The sequence below is a fragment of the Lepidothrix coronata genome, unplaced genomic scaffold, assembly GCF_001604755.1.
Source record: "Lepidothrix coronata isolate B3197 unplaced genomic scaffold, Lepidothrix_coronata-1.0 Scaffold6, whole genome shotgun sequence".
In the NCBI taxonomy this organism is placed as follows: Eukaryota; Metazoa; Chordata; class Aves; order Passeriformes; family Pipridae; genus Lepidothrix; species Lepidothrix coronata.
In genome coordinates, this window is record NW_016690186.1 from 8,618,185 (window position 1) to 8,643,291 (window position 25,107).

General features: G+C 42.3%; 1 protein-coding gene across 3 annotated transcripts in view; it reads right to left on the bottom strand.

Annotated features, from left to right (window-relative positions):
- Positions 1-25,107, bottom strand: part of CABLES1 (Cdk5 and Abl enzyme substrate 1) — a 75,439-nt gene that overhangs the window by 19,325 nt on the left and 31,007 nt on the right. The window contains exons 2-6 of one of the 3 annotated variants that reach the window (XM_017832410.1): positions 21,641-21,712; positions 19,263-19,355; positions 12,375-12,452; positions 1,517-1,616; positions 8-17 (exon numbers count right to left, since the gene is read on the bottom strand). In XM_017832410.1, the coding sequence (XP_017687899.1) occupies positions 8-17; positions 1,517-1,616; positions 12,375-12,452; positions 19,263-19,291 (217 nt within the window). In that variant the 5' untranslated portion in view covers positions 19,292-19,355; positions 21,641-21,712. Of the gene's footprint in view, positions 1-7; positions 18-1,516; positions 1,617-7,218; positions 7,283-12,374; positions 12,453-19,262; positions 19,356-21,640; positions 21,713-25,107 lie in introns of those variants that run through there. The other 2 variants (XM_017832421.1, XM_017832399.1) reach the window with 2 other exon arrangements.

The window sequence follows — 25,107 nt, forward strand, 5'->3', positions numbered from 1 at the left end:
TGTGTATAAGAAACCGTCTAAAAAAAAGTCAGAACGGACAGACAGTTACTTTCAGCCCAGCTCAGCCACAGTGGGATGCCTTTGGTGCATTCCAATTGGAAGAAAGAGAAGCCAAATTAATGGAGGATTTTCTGGATTTAGCAGTTAGGCACAGATGAATAAACACCAGTCACCTACATTTGCTTCAGTGCAGTCAGTTTATCCATGCAAAAAAACGCTTTTGCAAAGGCATTAATTCTTCAGCAAAACAAACACACACACACAACCTCTAATACACTGGATTTACAAAATCCTACTCAAGGGTCAGATTTAAAAATATGTCAATTTGGTCAGGTTTTTTTCAGTGGGCCTTCTCTGTAGCAGATTTCAGCAGCTTCTTTACTAACTATCATCATCTATATGGGTCCCTCAGCACACAGATGCCAGAGGCAAACCACTTGAAGGTTGTTAACTTAAGCACTTTCTCTGCTATTTTTCTTCTTTAGGACTTCATCTGCTAGAATCTTATCAGTGTAACAAGTGAGCTCCAGTTCACAGTAATGGTTGTAGGAGATCATTTTCTACCCCCAAACATGGACTAAGCGTGAATGAGTGACTTGTGACAAAATTATTTTTAGAGTGCACTGATTCTCTGCTTGTACCCTTGGCCAGGAATAGGCTATGCCTTGCTTCTTGTCCGCTTATTTTCCAAAAATAACATTGTATTGAAGAAAAAAAAATGAGTCTCAGACTCTAGACTGGTTTATGAGGAGGTCAGAACAGGTATCAAATAAAACGTGAGCTTTCATTTATTTATAAGCAGACAGATTGCCCTCAAGAATTTACAGCCTGTGGTCTGGCCTGACACCTGGTTAGGTGAGCACACCATGTGTAGCAGCATTGACCTAGGACCTTTAAATGCATATATGACAGCAGACTGGGTAAACTGAACTGTAGACAGTAAATCAGGCTTTCAGCAAGAAATGTTTTCTTTTATGATTAAAACTGTCTCTCCACTACATATTTCTTTAAAATGGATCACTTCCCTAAAGATTCATAATTGCTTATTTTATTCAAGTGAATGAATTCTTGGATTTTGAAAGACCCATCAGATTTGTGCTACTATTTTCCTGCTCTTCGGAAAAACATATTGTTAAGCAAAATTTTATTAAATACAATTGAAAGCAAACAGAATTACAGCTTACAGCTCTTACCAGAAATTATTTTCAAACTCCTGACAACATACTTTGCAGTGATACCTCCTGCTAGAGCCAGGGGAAGGCTGTGTAATTCAGTAATGCTTTGGAGATTTAGATGTTGCCAGAGGCAAATTTCTTCAAGGATGCAGAGTTGTTTGCATTGACAGCTTGGGCAGTCCTCATGAATTTTTGCTAAGCTTATTTACAGTTGCACATACTGCACTTTAACTACTGTGTTACACTGCTAGTTATAATTTATATTTCTGCTCATTATTAGTTAAGCCATTTTTTCCCTTATAACATAAAATTAAAGGGAGTAGGAACTGAAGCATCCCCACCTTCCCATCTGCTCCAAGCTCCACACCTTCAAGACCAATTATCTCTTTCAGACACACTCCAGTAGAATGGCACTGGCGTCCACCATCCAGCTTCATATCCCTGGGAAACAGAAACAAGAACAGAAATACCTCTTAATACACACGCCTGGTTCACCTTCCACTACCCAGTGCTGAAATAAGGTGCAGCATTAACCCAAACACGCCAATGCAAAGCACAGACCAGACAACTTTTCCTATAAAAGCACTTGTGTTGTCTAAAACATATTATAGAGAAAACCCCCACTTTGTTCCAGGTTGCAGCTCATACCCCACCTATGGTGCAGAGCAAGGTTCCCCATCATTAGGCACCTCTGACAGAACCTGTCACTGGGAAGGAACTGGAAGTCATAAACACTTCAAGTGAGATACAACAATCCAGCTTGAACATTTAACTGAACATTTAACTGCCATGTATCCAGCAGACAGATGCTCCCAGACCACATACCTCGCTCCCCTACACGAGACAAAGGTAACTTCCTGTGAAAGCCTCCATGAAAGCCTCCGGGAGGGATTCCTGCTCCTCCAAGCACAGGAGAGTGCCCAAAGTCCTCCTGGTGGAGGCCGTCAGGAGAAACCCGCTTTTCCATCACCCTGGAATGGAAACTTGGGGATCTACTTTGAAGGGACGAACCCACCCAGCATCTTACACTTGAACATAAATGAGATCCCTAAGACAAGCAGGCTGTATCCCATGCTTTAGTCTCATGATTAAAATGCGAGCTGAGGTAAAAAAGACTGAGCAAATTTGTGCTCCACAAATGGCAGCTGCGTACAACTCCAGACTATTTATCTTGCAATATTTTCCTGGCTGATTTCCGCTGAGGTCCAACTATGTGCTTAAAAATCTGTGCGGGAGAGCTGAAGCAGGGAGAAACCCTGCAGGCTCTTCATCCAGTTGCAGGGCTGGGCTATATCCTGCTGTGTCTCTGCACACCGTCTTTCCTTGTCTTTCCAACCTACCACACATTTTATTTCTCTGAAACATGGCAATCCTGAGTCCCCAGTAAATCACGTACCCTACTGCTGGAAAAATCCAACACGTCTGTGTGCTGGAAAACATGCTTCAGGAACAAAGGAAAAGACTGTATCAAGTTACTAATCCCAACACAGTTTCTTCATTAGAGTTCACTTAGCATAGTGTCATATTATCATTCTCGTTTCCTGATATCATGTTACTGAGGGGCTGGACAAATAATTATATAAAAATAACCCTCTGTGAGAGTCATGGTATTAGCCTCTCCGTTCTTGCTCAGAAAGTGCTTAAGAGAACTATTTCTCATAGAGATAAATGCCAAATAGTAACCATTTCAGCAGGTGTTATCTGTGAAACAAATGCACAACCTGAAGAAGCCCCTGAACCCAAAAATGAAAACAAGTATCTGAATAACCTGAAAGCAGAACAGTTTAGTTTCCTTCCGTTCAACACCTTACAGACACAGAGCAAGAAATAATGCTGTTACAACTTTGAAAACAAGTCACAGAGAAATTTTTCCATGCAATTATAGATAACTTTGTAATTCATCAAATGGAAATCCATCAACCTTTGAAGAGTCAGCACAACAGCTTTAAAAATTAAAGAGCAGTTCTGGGGACTGAAAAGAAATCAGTGCTCTGGGAGCAAGGAGCAGGGTCAGCTGACATGTGCGAGCACACATGGGGATCATTCCTCGACATCAGCTGAAGATAGATGGACACTAATGCCTCCATTTCTGTATACTTCTGATGTTTCTAAAGAAGACTCTCCTTTCAGGACCCTGTGAACAACATTGCAGTCATTCTCCCCCATCCTAGGTGTTTTGCAAAGGTTACTTGGGGTCTTCCCCTCCTCCACATATGCTCTATATTTCTAGGTAGTATATGATTGCTTGTGTTATAAAATGGACTAATAAAATATTACTCTTTGGAAAGAAATGTGTCCATAAAACAGAGAATTAAACTTCCTCTCCTGAGGAAAATCAGCACCAAACAATGTGCAGTTTCTTATGAGCACGAAAATGGAAAGGCTCATCCAGGCTTATACACATCCTCCTCTCACTCATAAAAGACCTCGGTGAACATCTAATATGGAATTCCTATGCTATTTTGCTGTATCCTTTTTGAGTTCCCTATCATGTGATCAACAGCAAGCTAGCCAAGTTTTTGCAGGTCAGGCCTTGATTTTTATTCTCCCTCCTATTAAAGACAAAAGAGTTCACGGACCCCTCAGCAAAGCTCTTGCTGGGAGAGCAAGCCCCAGGGTTGCCACCCTGCTGTTGGGTAGAGCTCCAGCACAACTGCTTCCTCCCCACACCCCCAAAATCCCAAGAGCAACAGCTAGGAAAGACCTGGGGGATGACTTCACCTAGCCCTCTCCAAATGGCAAGTCATGCCTAGGGATGAGTTGGGACGGTTGTTTGGGTACAGCCACCGCACCAGTGTGGCCAAACACTGCCACCAAGTTCTTCAGGACACATGGACTCGCATGGCACCACAGCCGAGGGGCCCCGAAAGGGAGGAGCATACGGAAGACAGGTACTTCATATAAAAAACAGCCAAGCTTTCACTGTGTTTAAGTTATTTAGATTACTGATGGGACTGAGGAATTGCACAAACCAAAATACAGGAGTAAACGGTGCTTAGAAAACGTAGAGTAGGAAAGATGGTCCTTGCCAAAGAGGTTTTAAAGGGAAGAAAACTTCCTTCCTCCTCTTCCTCAGTTTTGATTTTCCTGGTTTATTTCCAAAAGTGCTTTTTAACAAACTTTTCAAGGGATTCAAGCAGACACAGAAAAGCAAAAATAAATCATGGGAACTTTTACTACCTTCACTTTGAGCAGGGAAAGCTTGAGGAAATGAGAGGATTGGGAATAACATTTCTTTAGGAGGCAAAAAACTAGATCCCAGTTGCTGTCAAAGTTTAGGGAGTTACTCTGATTTACATCAATGTCAAGCTCTAGATATCTCTTCATGCATACCATTTCCAGAAAGCTGAGGAGTGTTATAAATTACACTTGAAATTAAGCATATTATTTTAGTTATTCAGGACTGCAGAATGTTGAGGAATACATCTGGTCCAGGTAGCTGAGATTGAGATGCAGATTGAAATGCAGACTGACTCCAGATGGGAGCCCAAGACAAGAGGCCATGAACAGCCAACCTTTGTGACAACAAAGGGCATGAAGATGGGTGATGCCAGGTAACTGAGTGGACACTGAGAGACACAGCAGGAGCTGGGAATTGCCGACCTTTTGGATAACAAAGGAGATGAAGACAGTGAGGTGGATGGACACAGAGAAGGGGGAAGGAGCTGAAGAGGAGGTAGAGTGAGACTTTTGCTCAGGGAGACTCTGAGGTTCCTTTGCTGGGGGTGCTCCTCGGTGGCACCAGCTTGAGCTTTCTGTGTTACTGAGCCATGAGTAAATGGTTTTATGGAACGAGACATCTCAGGCTCCGCTAAGGGAAATCTGGGGTTGAACCGGTAGGGAACTGTGGTGTGACTGAGTGTGCATGTGGTGAGTTAGGGAGTGAAGTGGGACACCTGTCGGCTCACTGGAGCTGCCCGTTGTGAAGGGGCTTCAGTCCCAGCAATTAAAGTCTCTGGACTTGGTAGTGTGACTGACGTAGAGTCTCATAAGTGGTCAGACTGGGTACTTTCCTTAAAAAGGAAAAAACGGAAAGTTTCTCACTCTAACAGAGTTCAAAGATTTTCTTGGAAGAACACCAGGTGACTTGGGATCCCAGATTTGTTGTCGGATGGTGAAAAGTTTTACTGAACAAATAGATAAGGATCAAAACAAGAAATCTCATCATGTCTTTTATTAGCCAGGCCAGGATTAACAGAATATAAATTGGATGCTGTTACCTTTGGAAGTATAACATTTCTTTTATGAACCAAATGTTATGCTTTGACGTGATCTACAAAGTCCCATGCAAGACTCCTGCTGGGCACTTGCTCTTTAAATGACAGTAACAGTTGAGCACTCTAACCCGTGAATAATTTAGGAGTCCATGAAATATTAAATAGATTTCTAGATACATGAAAAAGCCTTCTGCTTACTGAAAAAAGGAATCTGATAATTGTTATTTAGAGACGTCAGCCTTCTGTACCTATATTTTATGCTTAGTGATTCCTGACTCTTAAGATTTATTCTAAAAGCAAAAGCAGTTCAGGAGACACCAAGAAAAGATGCTGTTCTCATCCGTCACTGTAAATAATTTCTACTTATCATCTCTGTTTACAAGGACAAGGGAAATGACAGCTCTGGAAAAGATGCACTGCCAGTCTAACCAGCAGCAGATTTCCCACTGCCTGAAACTGCCTGCTATAATTGATCAAGAGCTTTCAGAGTCTAATGCCATTAGTGTTGCCAGAACAACTCCAGCTGCAAGTTAGAGGGGGGGGGTGTAGAAAAGTTCCTGGAAAGATGGCCATAATGGGCCAGTTTCCTTTTTCTCTCTCCAAAGATATTTAGATGTCAGCACACCTCTTTTCCTGATGTTTTGCCCAACACAGAGTAAAAGTATTAGGAAGATTCATTGATTAACTTCAATTAAAGGGAACAGGGCAATTCAAAAGAATGAGCAATGGTGGCTCTATAAAATTCATACATGAGATGATTAGTTTTGAAGTGTCCCACTGAGGGAAAAAAGCCCTCAGATTTCTGTGTCTTTCTGTAAAGCTAATACATGCTTGGTTTTCTTTTTTTATTCAATTCGTGAGAAGGCTAAAAGAATGATAGGACTAGAGAATGATAAATGCTCAGGAAAAGAACTAAAGATTGATGACTTAATCAAAACTGCCTCACATACAAAATCTGTTGGGGAAGAACAGCAAGGAACTTGGTAACAAATCTGAAGGACATAACAGAGTATGTCTGTCTGCTGTCTGCTTATTGCTACTATCCATATGGCAATTTAGATGCTCTGATTTCTCCTGTAAATATTGCCCTGTTTTCCACACTCACTGATCTGTCAAATAGCTGATGGCAGGGGTGTGTCAGGGGTGCAAGACAACCTCACCTAAATGTTTCTTTTTTTTGCCTCATTTTGCATACGACCTTCATACCCAGTTTAACACTAAAGATGAACAAAGGTTGCACAGTTTAGATAAAGAAGGCTGTTGGAAATGACAGGTCTAGGAACTAACTGATCATTGTGGTTAGATGTTATCTGAAGTGACAGTATTGAAAACCTCTCACTCCTGGCATCACTGAACTCATTATTGTTCTGGCCGGCACTCAGTTAAATTCAAAGTTAAATTCAGCAGTGACTTATATTTAGAAACTAGATGAAGCTAGTTAGTAGCATTTTTGAGAAGGACACAAATTCTTTCTATCTAACGACTTGCTACTTTCCTTCAGAAGAATGGTCTGCTTCCTGGGCTTCAATCCATCTGATTACTCATACTGCATTATTTCCCATAGCTGGAGGCAAGTTTCGTCAGATGAATACCTATATTTTTGTCAAGGCAGCAATATTCAGCAGCTATGCCTGCTGCAGATACGTTTCTAACTCCTTAATGAATTCAGTGCCATGAAGAATAAAAGATGAGGTGAATTGGCCATTTTTATAAGGATGTGCACTATCTGATGCTCTGAGTTTTATGCCCAGTAGCTCCCCACCTCCAGCCCTGCCATCAGTCAGTCACTGTGAGCCTGGCGGCCAAGAGTTCAATGTAAGACTAACCATGCTGCAATGTTGCATTTCGGTGACACCGCCAGCTCTCCTCCTCCCCACCAGGTCCTCCAGATTCATCTTCTGGACAGGACTTCACAGGAACGTGGAAGCTCTTAAAAGGTTCTTACATCACAAAAAATATCAACAGAATAGGTACGATTTCAATCTGTGAATGCTTTTGCCATTGACATTCTTGGGGGGGAAAGACAACTCGGTACCTTCTTCCTCCTCGATAAAACACCTCTGACAGTGACAGTGACATTTCTATCACCTTTTTTTTTTTGAAATTGTTTAGGCACCTTAAAATACTAATGAGAATTGGACTGTTCTCACTTGGCTGCAAGCATATGCGGATCATTTTTGCAGGCCACCATGTCCTGCAGGCCACAGAGAGCAATTCTGACAACATCTGTGAGAATTGCCAGACTTGTACCATCTCCTTGGAAGTTGATGGAGAAGTGGTGCCTAGAGAAGCTTCAAGATGAGGCAAGTAATGGAGAATGAGTTCCCTTCTTCCCTGCCCAGGATATGTCTGGAGGCAAAGCTGAACCTGGTCCTTCTCCATTCTGGCTGGGGTCACACGGTGAGTGTGCGTCTCCTTGTGTGAGTGCCCTTGCACAGACCATGCTGGGAAGTGGGGTGGGCAGAAACCTGCAGACACCTTCCTGGAGAGTCTGGCCATAACAGTTCCTCTTTAGGGACTTGAGTGCCCGGAGCATGACCTGCCTAATGGCTAAAAGGCTAATATCTGCTGTGTCTGATCCCCAGCTCCCGTCTCAAAGGGCTGAAATCCAATTCACCTCAAACCATCTGGAGCCCATTTCCAAATGAATAATTCCTTCAACTCTTGTTTAATCCATCGGCAAACGGCTTCACTCTTTGGTTTGCCGTGACACAAATCCCCTCTGAGGGCCCCGAGCAGGTCAGCATGCGGGTGCATATGCCTGTGCTGAGTGTGTGTGTGATGGGGCAGCTACTTGCTGTTGACCTGAGGCATCTTCCCCTGTCCTGGAAGAGGAACAGTATCAAGGCTCAACTCCACTTGCTGTGAGCTTCCACTGTGACAACCAACCTCTGACAAAGGAGGTGTGTGCCACAGCAGTTCAGGGGATGCACAAGGTGTACCTCTGATAAAAATGGGAGGTCACTACCTCCAATTTTCTGCCCATCTGCAGAACTAGATGGGGGTTAATTCTCATCTGCAGCAAGGAAGATATGAAGTGGATGCTGAGCCAGAAATCTGGTTTCAATACCCTTCATAAAGTAGCTCTTTCATCTTCTGCAATATTATATTTAAAGAAGAAAGAAGAACTTGAAGAATAGTATTAGCATAACATTACATACGATTCTTCAAATTTGCAAGTATTACTAAAGAATATTGGGGTGTCAACATGATCCATTGTATAACATCGGTGAACGGTGAAAAAGGAGAGGAGAAACAATTTTTTTAAAGCACAAGTATCTCTCCACAATGGTAAAAACATGTTCAGTAGTCACTGCTGCATCTCCTCATGCACGTGTTTTGTTTGTAAACCTTACTGGAAAAATCTCTGTGTGGTAACAGCATGCTTGCTGCACAGGTTACCAAGATTTTTGTTCAGCATAAAAATTTGTATCGTGAATACCCTTTAGCCATGAAGGTTTCCAATACATTGAAAAAAGGAATAGCAACAGCACAAACCAAACCTGCAGTACGAGCATTAGCACTTGAACTGCCTTGCCTCTAACCTGTGCATCACACAGTGGCTTTGTATGTCATAAAGACATCATCAAAGCCAAACATTCAGACATTTTCTGTGTTGCTGGATCCTGTACGTGCTACCTGCCTCTGCAGATCAGCCTATAATGATAATTTCTCTGTGCGTGTTTCTTAATTTAAGAACAGAGGTAATAACACTGTTACAAGTGCTCTCACAGGTGCAGGACAACCCGCATCATTACATCACTCCTCTTAGCCACCAATAAACCCCGTGTAGGGTTTGATGACTTTGGGCTGTAACACCAAGAGATGCTGGGGACCAAGGGATGCCAGCAGGCAAGATGCTCAGCACCTCCTTCAGCTCCTGACTTGCAGTGTAGCTTTCCTCACATTGCTTTCACCTGGCTATGTCTGCTCTCACAGCTACTCTGCTGGTCTAGAAAAGCAAGCTCTGGTCCACTCCATTCCCCTACTCTTGGCCATGAAAACAGGTAAAACTGTGCCTGCATTCATGTCACTAGCAAAGATGCTGACAATCTTAATGTCATCAGATCTGGAGAGAATTTATGTCCCAGATCCACAAAAGTACTTGCTTCTCAGTGACTCCAGCAGGAGATAATCCATCTCAAAACCTCTATCAATTTAGTTTTGGTTCTCCCCCTTTCCCTTGTATAAAAGCACTTGAAGCTAAAACATTAGGTTTCCATCAGACTCAAGATAGCGACAAAATTTTGAGGACAGAAAATTCTAGTTATTAGATCTGTACATGACTTTTTTGTCTCCCCATAGCAGTCTCTGCTTTATACATTTTACTTCGCTTCATTATAACAGAGAAGACTAAAGAAAGTAATTCCCCCGGCACATGGTGTCCTTCCTTCTCAGCCTCAGCAAGTACCATCAGACTAGCCTTCTGAAACTTCAGGGAGAAAAACCTGTCATTCAGCAGCAGCAGCCTCTACGCTGCTCCGAGTACGCCTCCCTTCAAAAGGCTCCTGTCAGCTTCACTCCAGTGAGCTGGCAGTTGCCCAGCTGCTGGGGAAGCAGATTTGGGAAATGTATTCCAAGGGACACCTCAAACTTCATCCTCTTGTGTATACTTCTATGGCTCTCCTCCCTGCAATCCCCAGACCTCCATTTGTATTAGTAAAACCACTTAAAAACATGGTTTGGAGATTTGAGAAGGGTTCTTGCTGTTGTAGTTTGACCTCTGCATGGAGGGTGGGCAAGTGAGGGACACAGTCTAGAGTACACTGCTTGCACCTCATTGGTGAGGGGTGATGCTGCCCCATCCACCCTGAGCAAGTACATAGAGTTTAGCTGTGACTTCAGGAATTGTTTTTCACACAGGTTTTTATAATGGATCTGCTCCTGCAGTTATCTGCCAGCATTGATAGAGTACAGCTCTTCTGCACTGACTACAGTGCAACAGGAGCTGGCAGCCTCCACAAAACACAGCTGTGCCTGCTGATTTCCTCACTGGCCGTAGCGCCTGTGAGTCAGAGCAGAGGTGGAGAAGCAGCAGCAGCTCCACTGTGTGCTCCTCTCACATGGAACAGTTCTTCCTGCCTGCTCATCCATCCTACTGTCCCACTCCTGCCATGATTTCTCCAGTCAAATTTCAGATGTGCCCATGGTTCTCTGTAATGATATGTTTCTTTTTGTTAACTATTCAGTAATGTTTGCAGAATATAAACCAGTTGGGACATCTTGCCTGGGGACAGACATCAGCAATCCAAAGATTCAGAGAAAGCAAAGCTAAAGGATGCTGTCACTACAGTACTTCAAAAGAGCATCCGATGTCTCTCCCTCCTCCTCTTCCACATCCAAAATGTGCAATGAAGTAAGCAAGCACTGTGCAGCCTGAACAGAGTGGCTACAGTTTATGCTATACTGCCTCATCTGTTCTTTGCTCCAGCTGTTCCTGGAATGAGGTGCCACTGAATTGTTTCTCTCTTCCTCTGATGCTCTGGAAGAAAGACAGAGGGCTTTTTTTTTAAATCTTGGCTTTTTAGCAAAGGAAACAAGGCTGGATTGTTGTGTACTGGCACTTGCTACCTTCTCGGCCCATGCCCTTCTTGCTGCGCGAGAATGGTACAAGACATGACGTGTTGAAATAATATTTAGTTTTACAGCTGGCCTCATTACTGCTATTATTTAGAAGGTATAACCAGTCATCAGCATTTCAAAATATATTCAGTTTTCAATAAAGAGGCAATTTCCACGGGGCAATGACCATAAATGAATGACAGTATACTCAAGAACAATGAGCAAATCTGCCAGTCTGTCAAGAATTTGCCTGATGTGTCATCACAATTTAATTAAGGGAAAAAATTTACTGCAAGAGACAGCAGGCCAAGTCAACCCCCTTACAAAGGTACTTCCTTCCTTTGTGCATTAAAAATAATCTCCCTTTGCTTTGAATTACTGATGCATAAGCATCTTGTGACAAATCTTTCTCCAGAACTAAATAGATGGCTGAAAAGTATGAGCCAAATTCAGTTTTTATACATTGGATAAATTTGACTCTAGATGATTTTTGGGTCTTTCAAACCCACCTCAGTATATCAGCTGATTATTTTCCACAAATTCTGTGCCCTGCAGTCACTGAGTCAACCCCAACTACAAGGACTTCTCAGCTCTCTGGAACGTGGCCATGGTAGACACACTTCATTCCCCTGTCCCGGGGGCACTGAGCTGCTGCCCACCAGCACTGCCTTTCCCAGCCTTGCACTGCACCTCTGAAGGCATCCAGCTGGTTGTCAGAGCCTGCCAGGCAACATCCTCCAGCCAAATCCAGTTTCTTCCACTTCTGTAGTTTCAGTGGAAGAGTGAAAAGCTTTCTCAGTCTTTGGAGAACTACTTCATTCTGAAGAAACTTTTCTATCAGAGGTACAGTGTCTCAGCATGTCAAGGGATGCAAGGCAGCTGCACGGACATTGTTTATACCAGCTATGAATCTGTACAGTATTATGTCTAAAATAATCTGTTTTCACTGACTGAATGATCTGACCAATGGCTAAAAGTACAACAAAAAGGTATTCTCTTTAAATCAAAATGTTTCTTCATAGTTCTGGAAATACAGATACAGTAGCACCATGTTTGCAGGGGAGAATGAGAAAGCTAAGATGACTTATTGAAGTTGTGCTGTCTAGAGTATTTGTTTTGTCAAAGATGAGTGAAGTCAGAAGAAACAATAAAAACAGTGCATTTTTCAAGAACATCAATTTCAGGAGGGTAGTTTTCTCCAGCTTAATAATCCCAGATACCACAACACATATAAATAAACTGGGGACTGAAAGCAGTAGTTTTAACCTGGTAACGTTCCACAAGGCAAACACACCTAAGTGCATTTAACTCTTCTCAGAACGGATATCTAAAAGCATTATCCTCCATCATGCTGTTGTCTGTTATCAGGTCCACATGCAGGCCCAGAAAGACTATGCAGTACATGTATAAATATACATACCCGACTTGGGTACAGTCTCGATATGGCAGCACTGAAAATATGCTACAGAAGGATCTTCTGCTGCTGATAAGGACTATTCTAAAATATAAAAGAAAATAAAAGAAATCAAAGACTAAAATTTAAAAATCCCACCACAATAAGCAAAGCAATAGATGTTACCACTGAGGAATTCGTAATCATAAACTTCCATAATGAATGATTCCTCCCTCCTCTTTTTTATCTCACAGGAGTCATGCTATGGTGTCTTTACAGAAGTGCTGAAGCCTGTGCCATAGCAAATAAGCTGTAAACAAGTAGTGCAGTCCCATCCCTTCGGTAGACTTTCTAGGAAAACTACCTTGAATACATTACTTGGAATCCAGGATAGATGCTTTTCTAGTGAAAGGAGTCCACCCAGAAAGGCATGGGACCATTCTGACAACTCACTACGATGGCAGAAACTAAAGAGACAAATCCAGCAGCATCCCAAGTAATACACACCAACAACTACTGGTGATACACACCACAATTCTGTGGCTGACTTGGAGTCTGCATTTATTGGACAAGGAACTTCTGGCTGCTGGTTGTGACCTTTCTCTGCTAAAGAAAGGACTCCCTTGATTTTCAGCTTCTTGTTCCTGAAATAGACTTCATCCATGAAATCAGGCTAAGTCTGCTCTTGTCATAAGCTTTCGGATCCTTTCACTGTTTTCAAGGCTCCTCCGTGAGTCTTCTGGTTTTCCCCATCACCCTCTTTTGGTCTCTGGGAATTATCACTGACCTCAGCAGTGGCACATCTTCCAGTCTTACCTTTAAGATCAGTGTCTAGCCCTGATGACCTGCCAGCCTCTGTGCTCAATAATTACATTAGCCTTCTTGGTTATGATGTTGCATTGATACTCAGGCATGACTGATCTCACAGTACCCTGCCATTTCTCCTGCAGCCCAACGTCTGTCTCAGTCACTGTCAGTGCTGAATTCCTCCTCCTGTAAACATGGCTTGCCTTTATTCCTCAGGAATTCCTTAGGGAGTTAGCTCAAGATTTGTTTATATGAAAGCATACATAATCTGCCTGCAGAGAGCTTATCTCAGAATCCAGGACACTCTTAGAGCAAAGGCCTTGTATTTTTAACCAGTCTCCAAATCTCTGCAACATCTGCAAAGTCACTGTGTGATACTGTCCTGGTTTCAGCTCTGATAGAGTTCATTTTCTTTAAATCAAATAGCTTGGAGGAACCTATTAGTGTGACTGTTACACAGTCACACTATTGGCTTTAGCCATCAAACTCTGACATATCAGTAAGCAACATCAAAACCACCTTGAGGTGAAGACCTACTTTCCATAAAACAGCATGGACTGTCCGTAGCTGCATTACTATACTTTTGGGAGATGTAGATTGGCAAGAAGCCAAGAGAAGTTTGATGAAGATGTAAGATATAAAATGCCAATAAATAACTGATTGTTTATAAATATACCCTCTTTCCTTATTACCTTCAGGATGCTGAGAATTGTACAATTGTGCTGACCCCTCTTCCCTCTAAAGTTAGCCAACAGGCTGCACCACGACAAATTCCTCTAAGTGATGGCAATTTGTGCTATTTTCTGACCTGATTAGTGTTAGAATTTACTGCTGTTTTACCTTTCCAAAAATCTCCACTTGTGGTCAAAATGCTACGACCTACTGCTACATTGGCTGTCAGGACTATTGCACTTCCTTGCTCTGCTCTCCAACACTGATTTTTCTCACCTTGTGTCCCACAGATCTGTATGTGAGGATTTCACCTGAATTTTTCATCCTTTGTCCTGCACTGGCCAAAGCTGGACAAGAAACCCTAGGAAGATATTTTGTTCTTTACTATCTGAAAACCAGCATAAGCACCTATAAATCCCATACCAGCTGTTATTAAAACACTGTTTCCTTAAGTGACCAGCTTAGTCATCATTCTTGGAAAAGGTTTAGCTCCCCAAGAGAGCCACTGCACATAATGCTTGGAAAAATGCAGAATGATCGATTTTTCTTCTCTTGGATCATTCTGTTACAGCAATCCTATTTTCTCCCTCAGAGGCATGTTTAAAAGCAAAGGGGTATTTACCCTATAATAAAGGAGGGTTTTTAATAATAAACATGCACACACGTTCAGGAATCTCTCCTGCACCAGATGAAGTATGATTTCATTGTTGTCTGAATGTTGTAATACTGCTGACCTATGGTAAATATCTCAGATCCTGTAAGACGGTCTCATGGTGCAGTAGTAAGTTAAATAGCAGGGGGGAATAATTTTTCACATTTGAGAACGGCAATCCACAAGCAAAAAAGCCCTGACATATGATTAATTTTGTGCTTGCCACTGCTTTTTGCTGAATGGTTGCTACTCACAACAGCTTGCTTGTTCACTGGAAGCCTTGTTTGCTGATGTATGAAACTTGGCACAGATTTTGAGGCTGACATCAGAAAGCATCTTTGAATTCGGAAAACCACAGTACCCACTGAGCATATTACCCCCCTCCCTCTGGTTGCTTCTGGAAATACAGCTCTTCCACCAACGCCCTACACCTCCCTAAAAATACCACTCAACTCCTAATACTTAAAGAAAAACAAACTGGTGCTTCCATGTCCACAAGCAAAGACAACAGTAGGAAGTTACCACAGAACTGTGTGTATCAGAAGGAATCAGACAAGAAAGGAAATAAAAAGCACCAGCCCAGCCTGTATTTTTTTCAGATTTTTTTCCCTTGGGACCCAAGCATTGCCTCTCTTTCCATAAACCAGCGGACCTTCTTTACACAAAGATCTCCCACACAGAGTATGAGAGGAGCCCATGGCCTCCACTGCCAGGATGCCACAGAACCAGAGCTGTTGGAGGAGGTTGATGCAAAACAGCCTTAGGAGCTGGACTGGAAGGAAAGCAGGGAAGGCAGTGGTCAGATGCTCATCATGGAGGGATAAACCAGCATTTTATGTAGAGGTCAGATGACATGCATGGTAACAAAAAAAATTCTGAAGGCCTGCAAAGGTTTACTGAGCAGAAAGTCCATAAACTTCTCACAAAGTTTACTTTGGACAAGAAGGTATGGTGGAAGCCATTGCTGTTCAAGAAAACCGAATTATTGCTTTTGAAATAAACCATTTTTCAGCTCTTCAACAAAGGGCATCTACGATCCTGTGCAGCTCTGAATGAGCTCTCTCTGACATCAAAAGCAGGCTGAGAGTGGGTTTATGTGCCCTGATTCCAATTGTCCCACCTAGACATGTTTAGAATCACTTCATGAAAAGCTTTTCAGTCTCTAATTCTCACATTTCACCGAAAAGTTGTACTGATTACTAAGGTTCAGAGCAACCATTATTTTGCAAGAGAGTTCTGACAACGTGCAAAGGTCTAAGACTATAAAAGCTAATCTTCCAACTTCTTTATGAGGTGTATGCTATGAAAAAACTTACTGAGCACAAAGTTCTCAACAGAATCAGTACTTTGCTTGACTTGAAAAATAATGACTGCTTTCTTCAGTGTCTGTCTAGGTTTCATTGTGTTGCACCAAAAGGCTGTGATCAGGCTATGTGATATACACCATATACACCAAACACATGTGGAATACTATAGCCTCTTGTCTCATTCCTGGTTGGTTGATATTTGACAGCCAGGGCCCTGCTGCCCAGCATGCAAAGGCAAACACACAAATCACAGATGCTGGCTAGGTAGCAGCTCTCATTTTGGAGTCTCACAAATTCAAGGGCTATTAGAAGGTGGCTGAGGGGAATTATGAACTGTGAGGATGCTGCAAATAGTCAGCCTCTTGGACTGCATGTGTTGCATTTCCACAACTAAAAGGTCAACAAAAGAGATCTTTCATGATGGTGCTTGGCCTTTATTTAGATGTGTACACTAACAAAATAACTGAGAAAGTAATGGCATGGGGGTGGGAGAGAAACATTGTTTTACTGCTTTTTATATTTGCTTTATATGATAACTGTAGAAATGTTCTTGTCCCATTTTCACCATTAACTGTTTGTTCAGCTGGCTCAGGTTGCTGTTTTTGCTAATCTTCTGTTTCAGGGCTTATGGAGGATATCGCCAATAAACCTGCTGAGCAAAGTGGGTAAAACCACATGCTGGTGACTACCTGTGCTAGTTTGTATGTTATGGTTGACTTGTCTTTGTCTTTGCATGGGAAAGTTTATTTTGTGCTATTTTACACGATTGCTTTGATAATACAGTCTAGGAAACCTAATTTTCTACCTCCTTTAATAAGCCACGTACTACAAATCCAAAGAAACCGGTTTAACCAGTGCACAGAGCTATCAACAGGAAGCTTTACAGGGACTAGCTGATAAGCTCTGGTCTGAGTATAGGTGTTTTTTCTCCGTGCTAAACAGCTGAACTCTTATTTCAACCACAGCTAATCCTGCCTTGCTGCTGGACTGACAAAGGCTGGACCCAGAGCATCGTCACTCCACATGTGTCACCCACAAGGCTGAGAGAGGAAGAGCTCTCAGTGCCGCAGGAAAAGGACACATCACTTTACAGGTTGAGAGCCACAAGTAAGGCCAATTAACAGAGAGAGGAGCCCTGAGCTATCACCCACACTGCAGTTTTCTTTGCTGTGACACTCACAGTCACAAGCCAGTGAAACAATTACATGCTAGCTATTTTAAAGCCCAGTCACCAAATTCACTGCCCAAAAATATATTCAGTGTAGATGTTTTCAAAGCTGGGTTCCTCAAGTTAAGTGAAAGGCTGACATGCTATGGCAGAAGGGTCAGTCAGAGAGCCTGACTTCAGCCTAGCTCAGTGCCTGTGTCCTGCACAACCATGCATGAGCCCCCTGGGACAAGGTTTCAGGCATGGAAAGGAGCTTCAGGAGGGTTTTCTATCCACTGCAATACTTGGGCTTCTTGGTGTCACAGGAAACTGGGGAGGACACAGCTTTAAAGGTCTTAAGGTACTCAGAAACACTGTTGATTTTACGATGAACACATAAAGCAGATCCACCTGAATTTCTAGAGGTCCTTTTCATCCAGAATGCCTATTAACTTCAGCGACTGCAACTGCATCCAGACCCCTTAGAAAAACAGAGTCTGGGCTCATCTTACTTACTGCTAGACACAGAAGTGACACAAAGTGTTAACTTTATATTATATTTTTAGCTAATATCGTTGTGGTTCTACAACCATAGGATGAAAGCTATTTCCAAAACTGTCTCTTGTACCTGTATCTGCATTCTACATAAGGAGATCTTTATTACAATTGTGGAAATATTCTGGAAAACTGTGTCTGCTGATAAAGATAAGAAGTCAGTTGAATAACAGAAGTTTCCTCACTGTTTTCTTAACAAGAAAATTACTCAGTTTTATTGTCAGGCATAATGACTGATCTGTGAATTAAGATAAAATTTTGCATATATGCTACAAATACTTTTTTTACAAAACACGGAGAAAACAGTTTACCAATCAAATATTTATTCATTCTTTTGCAGATAGTGTTTCTATCAAGTTTATGCACAGATTTTATACACACAGCTCAGAAATTACTTGTTCTCTGTGCAATTTGTATAATACCTTATAGGTATTTTTTGCTGTAAGAAATTCCAAGAGCATACATCTACTTATGCACAAAGCGGAATAAAATTAGAGGTCTGCTTTTCAGCGTTTAATTCCACACGTGTTTGTTGTAAAGACAACAATCAGCTGCTAGTCAGACAATAGTCAAGTCAATAGTTCTGTGTGTGTCTGATACAAAAGCTGTTTCTAAAATCTCTCAGGGTCACCTTCTGCAACACTTATGTTGATTACTGCCTTGTACTGCATTTATCTGTAAGTGTGAGAATAAAAGTGAAGAAAATTTTTCTTGAGCCAAGTAACACCTACCAGAATTCAATTCATAAAACCTGTGGTTCAGTGCAGTGTCAGTTTCTACTGACATGGTGCCATATTTGATGGAAGTAAAAGGCTACGTGCACAAAATCAGTCCACCAGAACATACATGATTCTCAGCCATGGCAGTTTTATGAGAACTGGTATGTGCAAGGGTCAACTCTCCGTGGGCCAGTTTAGTCTACATGCAACCTCTTCAGGTAGCCCAGCTCAAACCTATTCAGGTTTGGAAGAACATGAAGAAAAAAAAATCACGTGGCACATGGAGAAACTGTCTTTGGAAAAATCAGAGAGGGCAGGTAGTTTCTTTACAAGCAGGGAGGAACTAGTTTTACTTCTGAGCTGGATGATACTGCAATAAAGAATCCATTTTGCTGATGGGAACACCAGGCCTTTGCAGTAAGTGAAGTCCCAGCCAAATCCTGCTGTACAGGTCCCACAGGTGCCTGTGGCTGTAACCTGGGAAGTCCATGTCCCAGCTCGGGGTGTGCTGCAGTCACAGCTGCACCCCTCACACATCCCCTGGAAGACTCTCTGCCTACATCTGCCATGAAAACCAGGATCCCACGCCTCACCTTGCCATGATCATCCCTGGCTGTGCATTTACCAACCGGCACTTTGTATCCATTAACAGATGCAGATGAAGTAGCACTGAACCACTGCTAAACCCGGTTCAGGTAGGTTTGCCCATCTGTGTACCCCCCTCACACTTAGAACGTAGCAACACTCTCAAAGAAATGCAACCAGATTATGCCTAGTTTACTCCAACAGCACCACAGATTTTCCTTTTATGCAGGTTATTTGCATTAAGGAGACACAGGTCTTAAGATCTAAGGGGTATAGCACTTCCATTGACATGTACTTCCATCGAGGAAGGAGTGTGCACTGCAGCTTGCACCTTCACAGACTGTGTTAGAGGCCATCAGTACGTGGTGCGTGGCAATGGCACGCTGTGCTCTTGCACAGGGATGCTGATCCTGCCCCTTCCCTCATGCCCCATGGATTGCCTTGCAGAAGCAGCCTTTGCATGCACAGTACCTGCCGTTTCTGGTATCGTGTTGCCGCATGTTCTTGATAAAATGAACCTTCTTAAAGTTCTTTGGTCTGGGTGATCCTGAGAGTGTCCGACATCTGAAAAATAAATCAGTTGCGGGGGGGGAGAAAGAAAAAAACAGAAGTACTCAGTTCCCTGCTGTACAGCCAAGAAGTCTACACAAAAGCAGGAAGGAAAGACGAGACAAATGATTCAAGTCACCCTGTGTTAGGAATCAGCAAGAACAATAAAGACAATAAGTCTGGAAACTAGACAGCTCAAACAAAAAAATATTTAAAATAATAATAAGAAAAGGCACCATTCCCCTCCCTTCATGCAAAAAAAAAAAGAAAAAAATCATAAAAAAACCTCAGCAAAGTAAAACTTCCTGTAATCTGCCGTGACAGCTTAGCCCAAGCTTTCAGAGGGAAAAAATTAAACTAAGCCAAAACTGGTAAATATGCAATTTTTCCACTCGCATCAACACCCACGCTTTTGTAACCTCCTCAGCTATTGATAAAGGAGTCATTAAGGAAAGTTCTTTCTTGTTTTAATTTTAGAAAGGTTTAAAATCTCCCATTGTCAAGGATAACTCCTATTTGCTTTTAAATATTACTTTTCATATCCCTGATAGTATGCAAAACAACTGAAAATAAATTATCTCAGGAAAAAAATAATCTATCTTGAAAACATTAAGCCTTAAATCTATTTTACATCTGAATGCACTTTATAAATTGCAGTTACAGAAAGAAATTGCCAGAGGGAGGAGAGATGAGACAAACAGCAATATCCTCCCCTCCCTCCCCCCCTTGCCTCTTTCTAATCAGCTGAAACCACAGCGCATGTGAAAGCTTTCACTGTTTCATCTCAGTGTTGTTTTGTTGCAAGGCATGGCACGACGGGCAGGCACTGCAGATAACGCAACTCCTGTGCTCCCTGCACAGCCAGGGCTGCTGGACCGAGGCTGCTGCGTCCTCCGTGGGAGTTAAGGGACAAGCATCCTCTGCCGGCACACAGGATGAGTACAGCCCCTCTGCATTAAGCTTCCCTAAACTATTTTTCCACCCTCTCCTCTGCACAGGCAGAGTTCAGCAGCTTCTCAAGCCGGAAAAGTCCTTTTGTTGGACTGAAACCACAGACCACTGGTCCCAAGCCACCAGGGAGTGCCAGTCCTTGTTGCTGTACCAAAACACCACCACACTGCCCAGGCACACCCCGAGAGGGAGGACCCCATCACTTTGCCTTTTCTGCCTTCCTCCTGTTAGTAAAATCCTTGAGATTCCCTCACCCTCTGGTTGCAATTAGTCTTGTTAGCTTCTTCACAGGAAAATACCAGCAAGAGAGACATTCTACCACCAATTCTGCAAATTAGCAAGTAAAAATACTGCCTGGCAAACCATACTTTGTTTATATCTTTTGCCAATTATACATGTTTGAATCACTTACGAGAATGCTTCATAACATGCTGGTAAGCATGCAACAGTAAGCTTTGTAAAAATAATCAAGCCTTGGTAGTAGGCCAATTGGTACAGCCTCTGCTATTAAGTCTTTGCTTCGAGGTAGGGAGAGACAGCCAATCTGCATGTGGATAAACAAGGCTATAGGCTAAACACCAATTTAAACCAGCTGAATTACAGGTCCTAAGATAAAGAGTCAGTCAAACTTAGGCTGCCGTCTTGCCGAACAGCTGACCTGGAAGGATTCCATGCACTGGTCGGATTACTGACCAGCCAGTTTCTGAACTGTTAAGCAGTTGCTCCATTTTGCATTACCCTAGAGGATTGCCTAGTGACTAATTACTGCGGTCCCCAGAGAAGTAAGCTGTGGTCTCCCAGATGCAGAAACAAAACCGCACTGAAGCTGCTGATATAATAAGGATGAGGGCAGATTTATTAGTGGGGTAGCAGTCACAAACCTACCAGCCAACATGCAGACAGTAATGCTGGTAACCAAAATAAGATTGCATGTGCCGAGAGAACACACAGTAAAAATCCATAAAAAATAAAAATACTAAAAATACCAGCCTTCAAAAACTCCCTACAGTAAGCCATCTGTACTTACTTTTTTAAATGTACCACATATATTAGGGGCTAGCCATTCATATTAGTGACAATTATACTTTTCTATTAATCAAATCTGACATTTTAATTCCTGACATTTCACTTAAATAGTGACATTTTGTTTAATGACCTAAAGCCAGGGAATGTGTAATTCATATCACCTACAACCTTGCAGGGCATTAGAGGTTTCAACACTTTTACTCACTACGAAGAACATCTTAATGTGAAGACCAAGCTACTTTTCAACATGGAGAGGGAACAGCAAGTTTGTCCATGCATGTGCTTTACAGATAAGAAGCCAGAGAGAGAGTAAATAAAATGACCTCCGCAATGGGGCATTTTCCTCGATGTCCTCCAGAGTCTCCAGAGAAGATCGCTGGGAGATCAGCCGGCGTCTGCAGAGAAAACAGAACACAAAACATCACCACTGATTAGAGGGCATGAGAAAGTCCCCAGAGAGTCTCAGAGAGATTTAGTAAAGATCAAAAACCACCCTTCACTAGCCAAGCCATACCTCTGGATATTAATAAATTTTGTTCCATTCTGTTTGATTCCAACCAGAAGCAAACTTACTCCATACAAGTTTCTACAGCAAAACAGAAGTTGAAACTTCACAACAGCTCCTGCTCAGCTCCTTATCCCTTCCTTCAAGGGTTTAATACCCACCTAACACCATTCCCACATGTGTTGTGGTACAGCTTGCAATGCTACAAATACAGTGCTTTGATAAAATAATGCAGATGTAGATCTACGGAGACTGCCTGTCATTCGCACTGCCCCACTTCTCTTTGCCCCTTGCCCATTTTACCAAATAAATGCCACTTGTTTCTCAGTGATGTTAATCTCATCACTCCTGTGAGGAGTGCCTGAAGAAAGATGGAAGATGACAGTGCTGGCAGCACTGAGCACAAACCAGCAGTTTAGAAGAAAGCTCTGACCATCCTTGTGAGCAGCACAGGTGAGTTTAGTTCTGTTTTAAACCATTTTCCTATGGCTGAGTCAGATCCTTCCTCTACCTTCAGTGAATTGAAGTATGGAAATCCTAGCATTGCAAGTTTTCCAACTGTTCTAGCAGGCAGGGAAGAAGCCCCAGTACAGGCCTGGTTTAGTAGCAATTGCTGCTCCACAACCTCTAAACACCCTGACAACAGCACAAAACAAGGAACTGCACCCAGCCCTCCAAAAAACACTGTAAATACCAAAAATGAATATGTAAGGTATAGCCCACCTGCAGACACATAATGAAAAATTAAGCTGGCAATCATGAAAACGTCAATGGGCATTAAACAGCTGCAACAGCCAGCAGTGCCAGGGCAGTGTGCCCCAGCACCCGGCTGGAGGAGGACTGCCAGCACCCATCACTCCCAGGGGCCACTGCTGAGGCATGGAGCACCTCTCCAGTGATTTAATGAGTATGAACTTAAATGATAAAAATATTCATAGACTACCATTATTTTTTTCCCAATTCCCACTGAGCTGCCTTACTCCCTTGATCTGCAAGCAAAGAGTTTCCAGAGCGTTATGAGCTCTCCTATGCTTGGAAGCATGCTCATTAATTTATTCCTGGGCTGTATTTTCACAATAAATTGTTTTCTCTGATGCCAGTGTAAGCAGTTTCTAATCCTTCTTGCAATTCCCTTGCCCCTTCAGTTGTGCTGCTACAACTGTTCCTGCAGCCGTGCTGCAAATCTGATTACCAAAATGTTTTTCAGTTCAAAATAACCCTGAGGTTCAGCCATTGATTCAGTTTGCTATTAATTCAAACACTAGATTTCTATCAGTAAGCCCCAGACAACAGATTTCAGGACAATTTGAATGCGTATGTGGCTTCTTGTGTACATAGAAAATCATAAAAAAAAAAATCTCAAACAATTTATAGATCAACCAAGTGTGAAGCTTAATCCTCTTAGGAAAATATGCAAACCTAAATCCCCTCAGGCTTTGTCTAAACTAGGATTTTAGGAGATCTGGTGCAAGATAGGATACACCTTCAAAATGCTAAGAAAAAATAAAATCTGCGTTTCTTAGACAAGCAAGAAGAGACCAAACATTTGCCTTCTGCACCTATGGGCACTCCCTTGGCTCCATCCACAGTCAGAGAGGACACAGGAATGCTCTTATAGGGAGAAATTTAGAGCAGGAGTAGCTCCTGTTCCATTTTCAGTTTCACTGATCCATAAGCAAAAGTTGGAATTTTCAGCTACCAGCACTACTGATGCAGCAGATGATAGCTGTTGGCTTTTTAATACCTCTTTATACGTCATTAGCTTAATAACACACTTAAATAATGGCACTCTCCCATCTTGTGGTGTTACAATGCCAAAAGCATACTTGGCATGTTGTTAGTCAAAGAGAGATAAACAACAGTACAACCTTGCCACTTTCTTCTTATTAAATGTATCAAATTAGTCACGCTGTATTTTCTCTAGATGCCTCTGAGATGCCAGGCGCTTATACAACACCAGATGCATATTCCAGATGCCACTATAACCCTCTTCCAAGCCTCTTCTCGCCCAAAGTTATGCCCCATCCTCGATTTCATTGCCAATGACTTGGCAGACATGCACCTGAAGATCCTACATTTGCATCTGTTATTAAGGCAGATGTGCTGGTTGGCAGAAACACACACAACTCTATTTCATCAACTGGTCGTCCAGTTGCCTGTTAAGATTCGTCCGGCTTCCCTCTCTGGTCTTAACTTCTCAAATCCAGTACCGGGGATGCTGCCTCCTGATTTTTGCTTGCTGACCTCAAATGCAACACAGCCCAGATGGAAACCACTACCACCCGTCTTGGTACAAAAGATGTCACAGTGATATTCACTGTGGTGATTTTGCAGTATTTTGGGTATCTAACATGGCAAGTGAATCTGCACAAAGGAGGGGGGGAAGTTCTTTGTTCACCCAAGCTTGGGAGAGGAGCACTGATACCTGAGCTCCCTCTCAACTAGTGCATAACACAAGCATAACTTGGAATAAATTTATCCAGGAAGGAAGGAAGGAAGCAAGCAGATAGTCCCCCCCAAATCAGCGAAGAAGGATGGGTCACACAGAAGCCTGCAGTGATATAAATGGGGACTGACCAGCCAAATCCCCTCCCTGGACTGGCATAGGCAGCAGTGAGACCAAGGATATCCAGCCCAGCACCCAACACAGCTGAAAACTGCCACATCTTTCAACTCACCCCAGAATTATTAGTTTTAATCAGTTCAGCTCCCTGTACTGTCAAAGCACCACCAAAGAGGAGGATTTGCAGCAACTCTGTTGAAATCAGTTCATACTGTCTGGGAATCACTCCCTCTTTTCACTGAAGAAGCTCAGCTGCAATGAAGTATGTGCAATTATTCCAGTTTATCTTAAATCTTTACTTCAAGGCCTAATTAAGATGACCTAAATACCAATATTTTATAAGCTTTCCACAGCTGGATATTATACCAGAAATGCCAACTAATGAAGCTACCTGCTGTGAACCAAGTCACATCCTGTGCCACACACAAAGGAAAAATAAAAGTTCGGAAAGCTTTGGAAAGCAAAGCTTTTGAAAGGGTCTTCCAGGGAACACAAGGAAAATAATTTTTTCATTGACTTCATTAAGAATTAATCATCTCGACTGGTGTTTAATATTTAAATTAATCATCTTTCTTTCTTCAGGCAAGCACCCAGGGTTTGTCTATACAACTTCTAAAAGGGTTACTTTTCAAAAATTGATTAGCATGCTATAGCAGCTGGTATATGCAGACACTTGCACTGAAATAACCCCAAACTATTTTATATTACATATCAACATCATT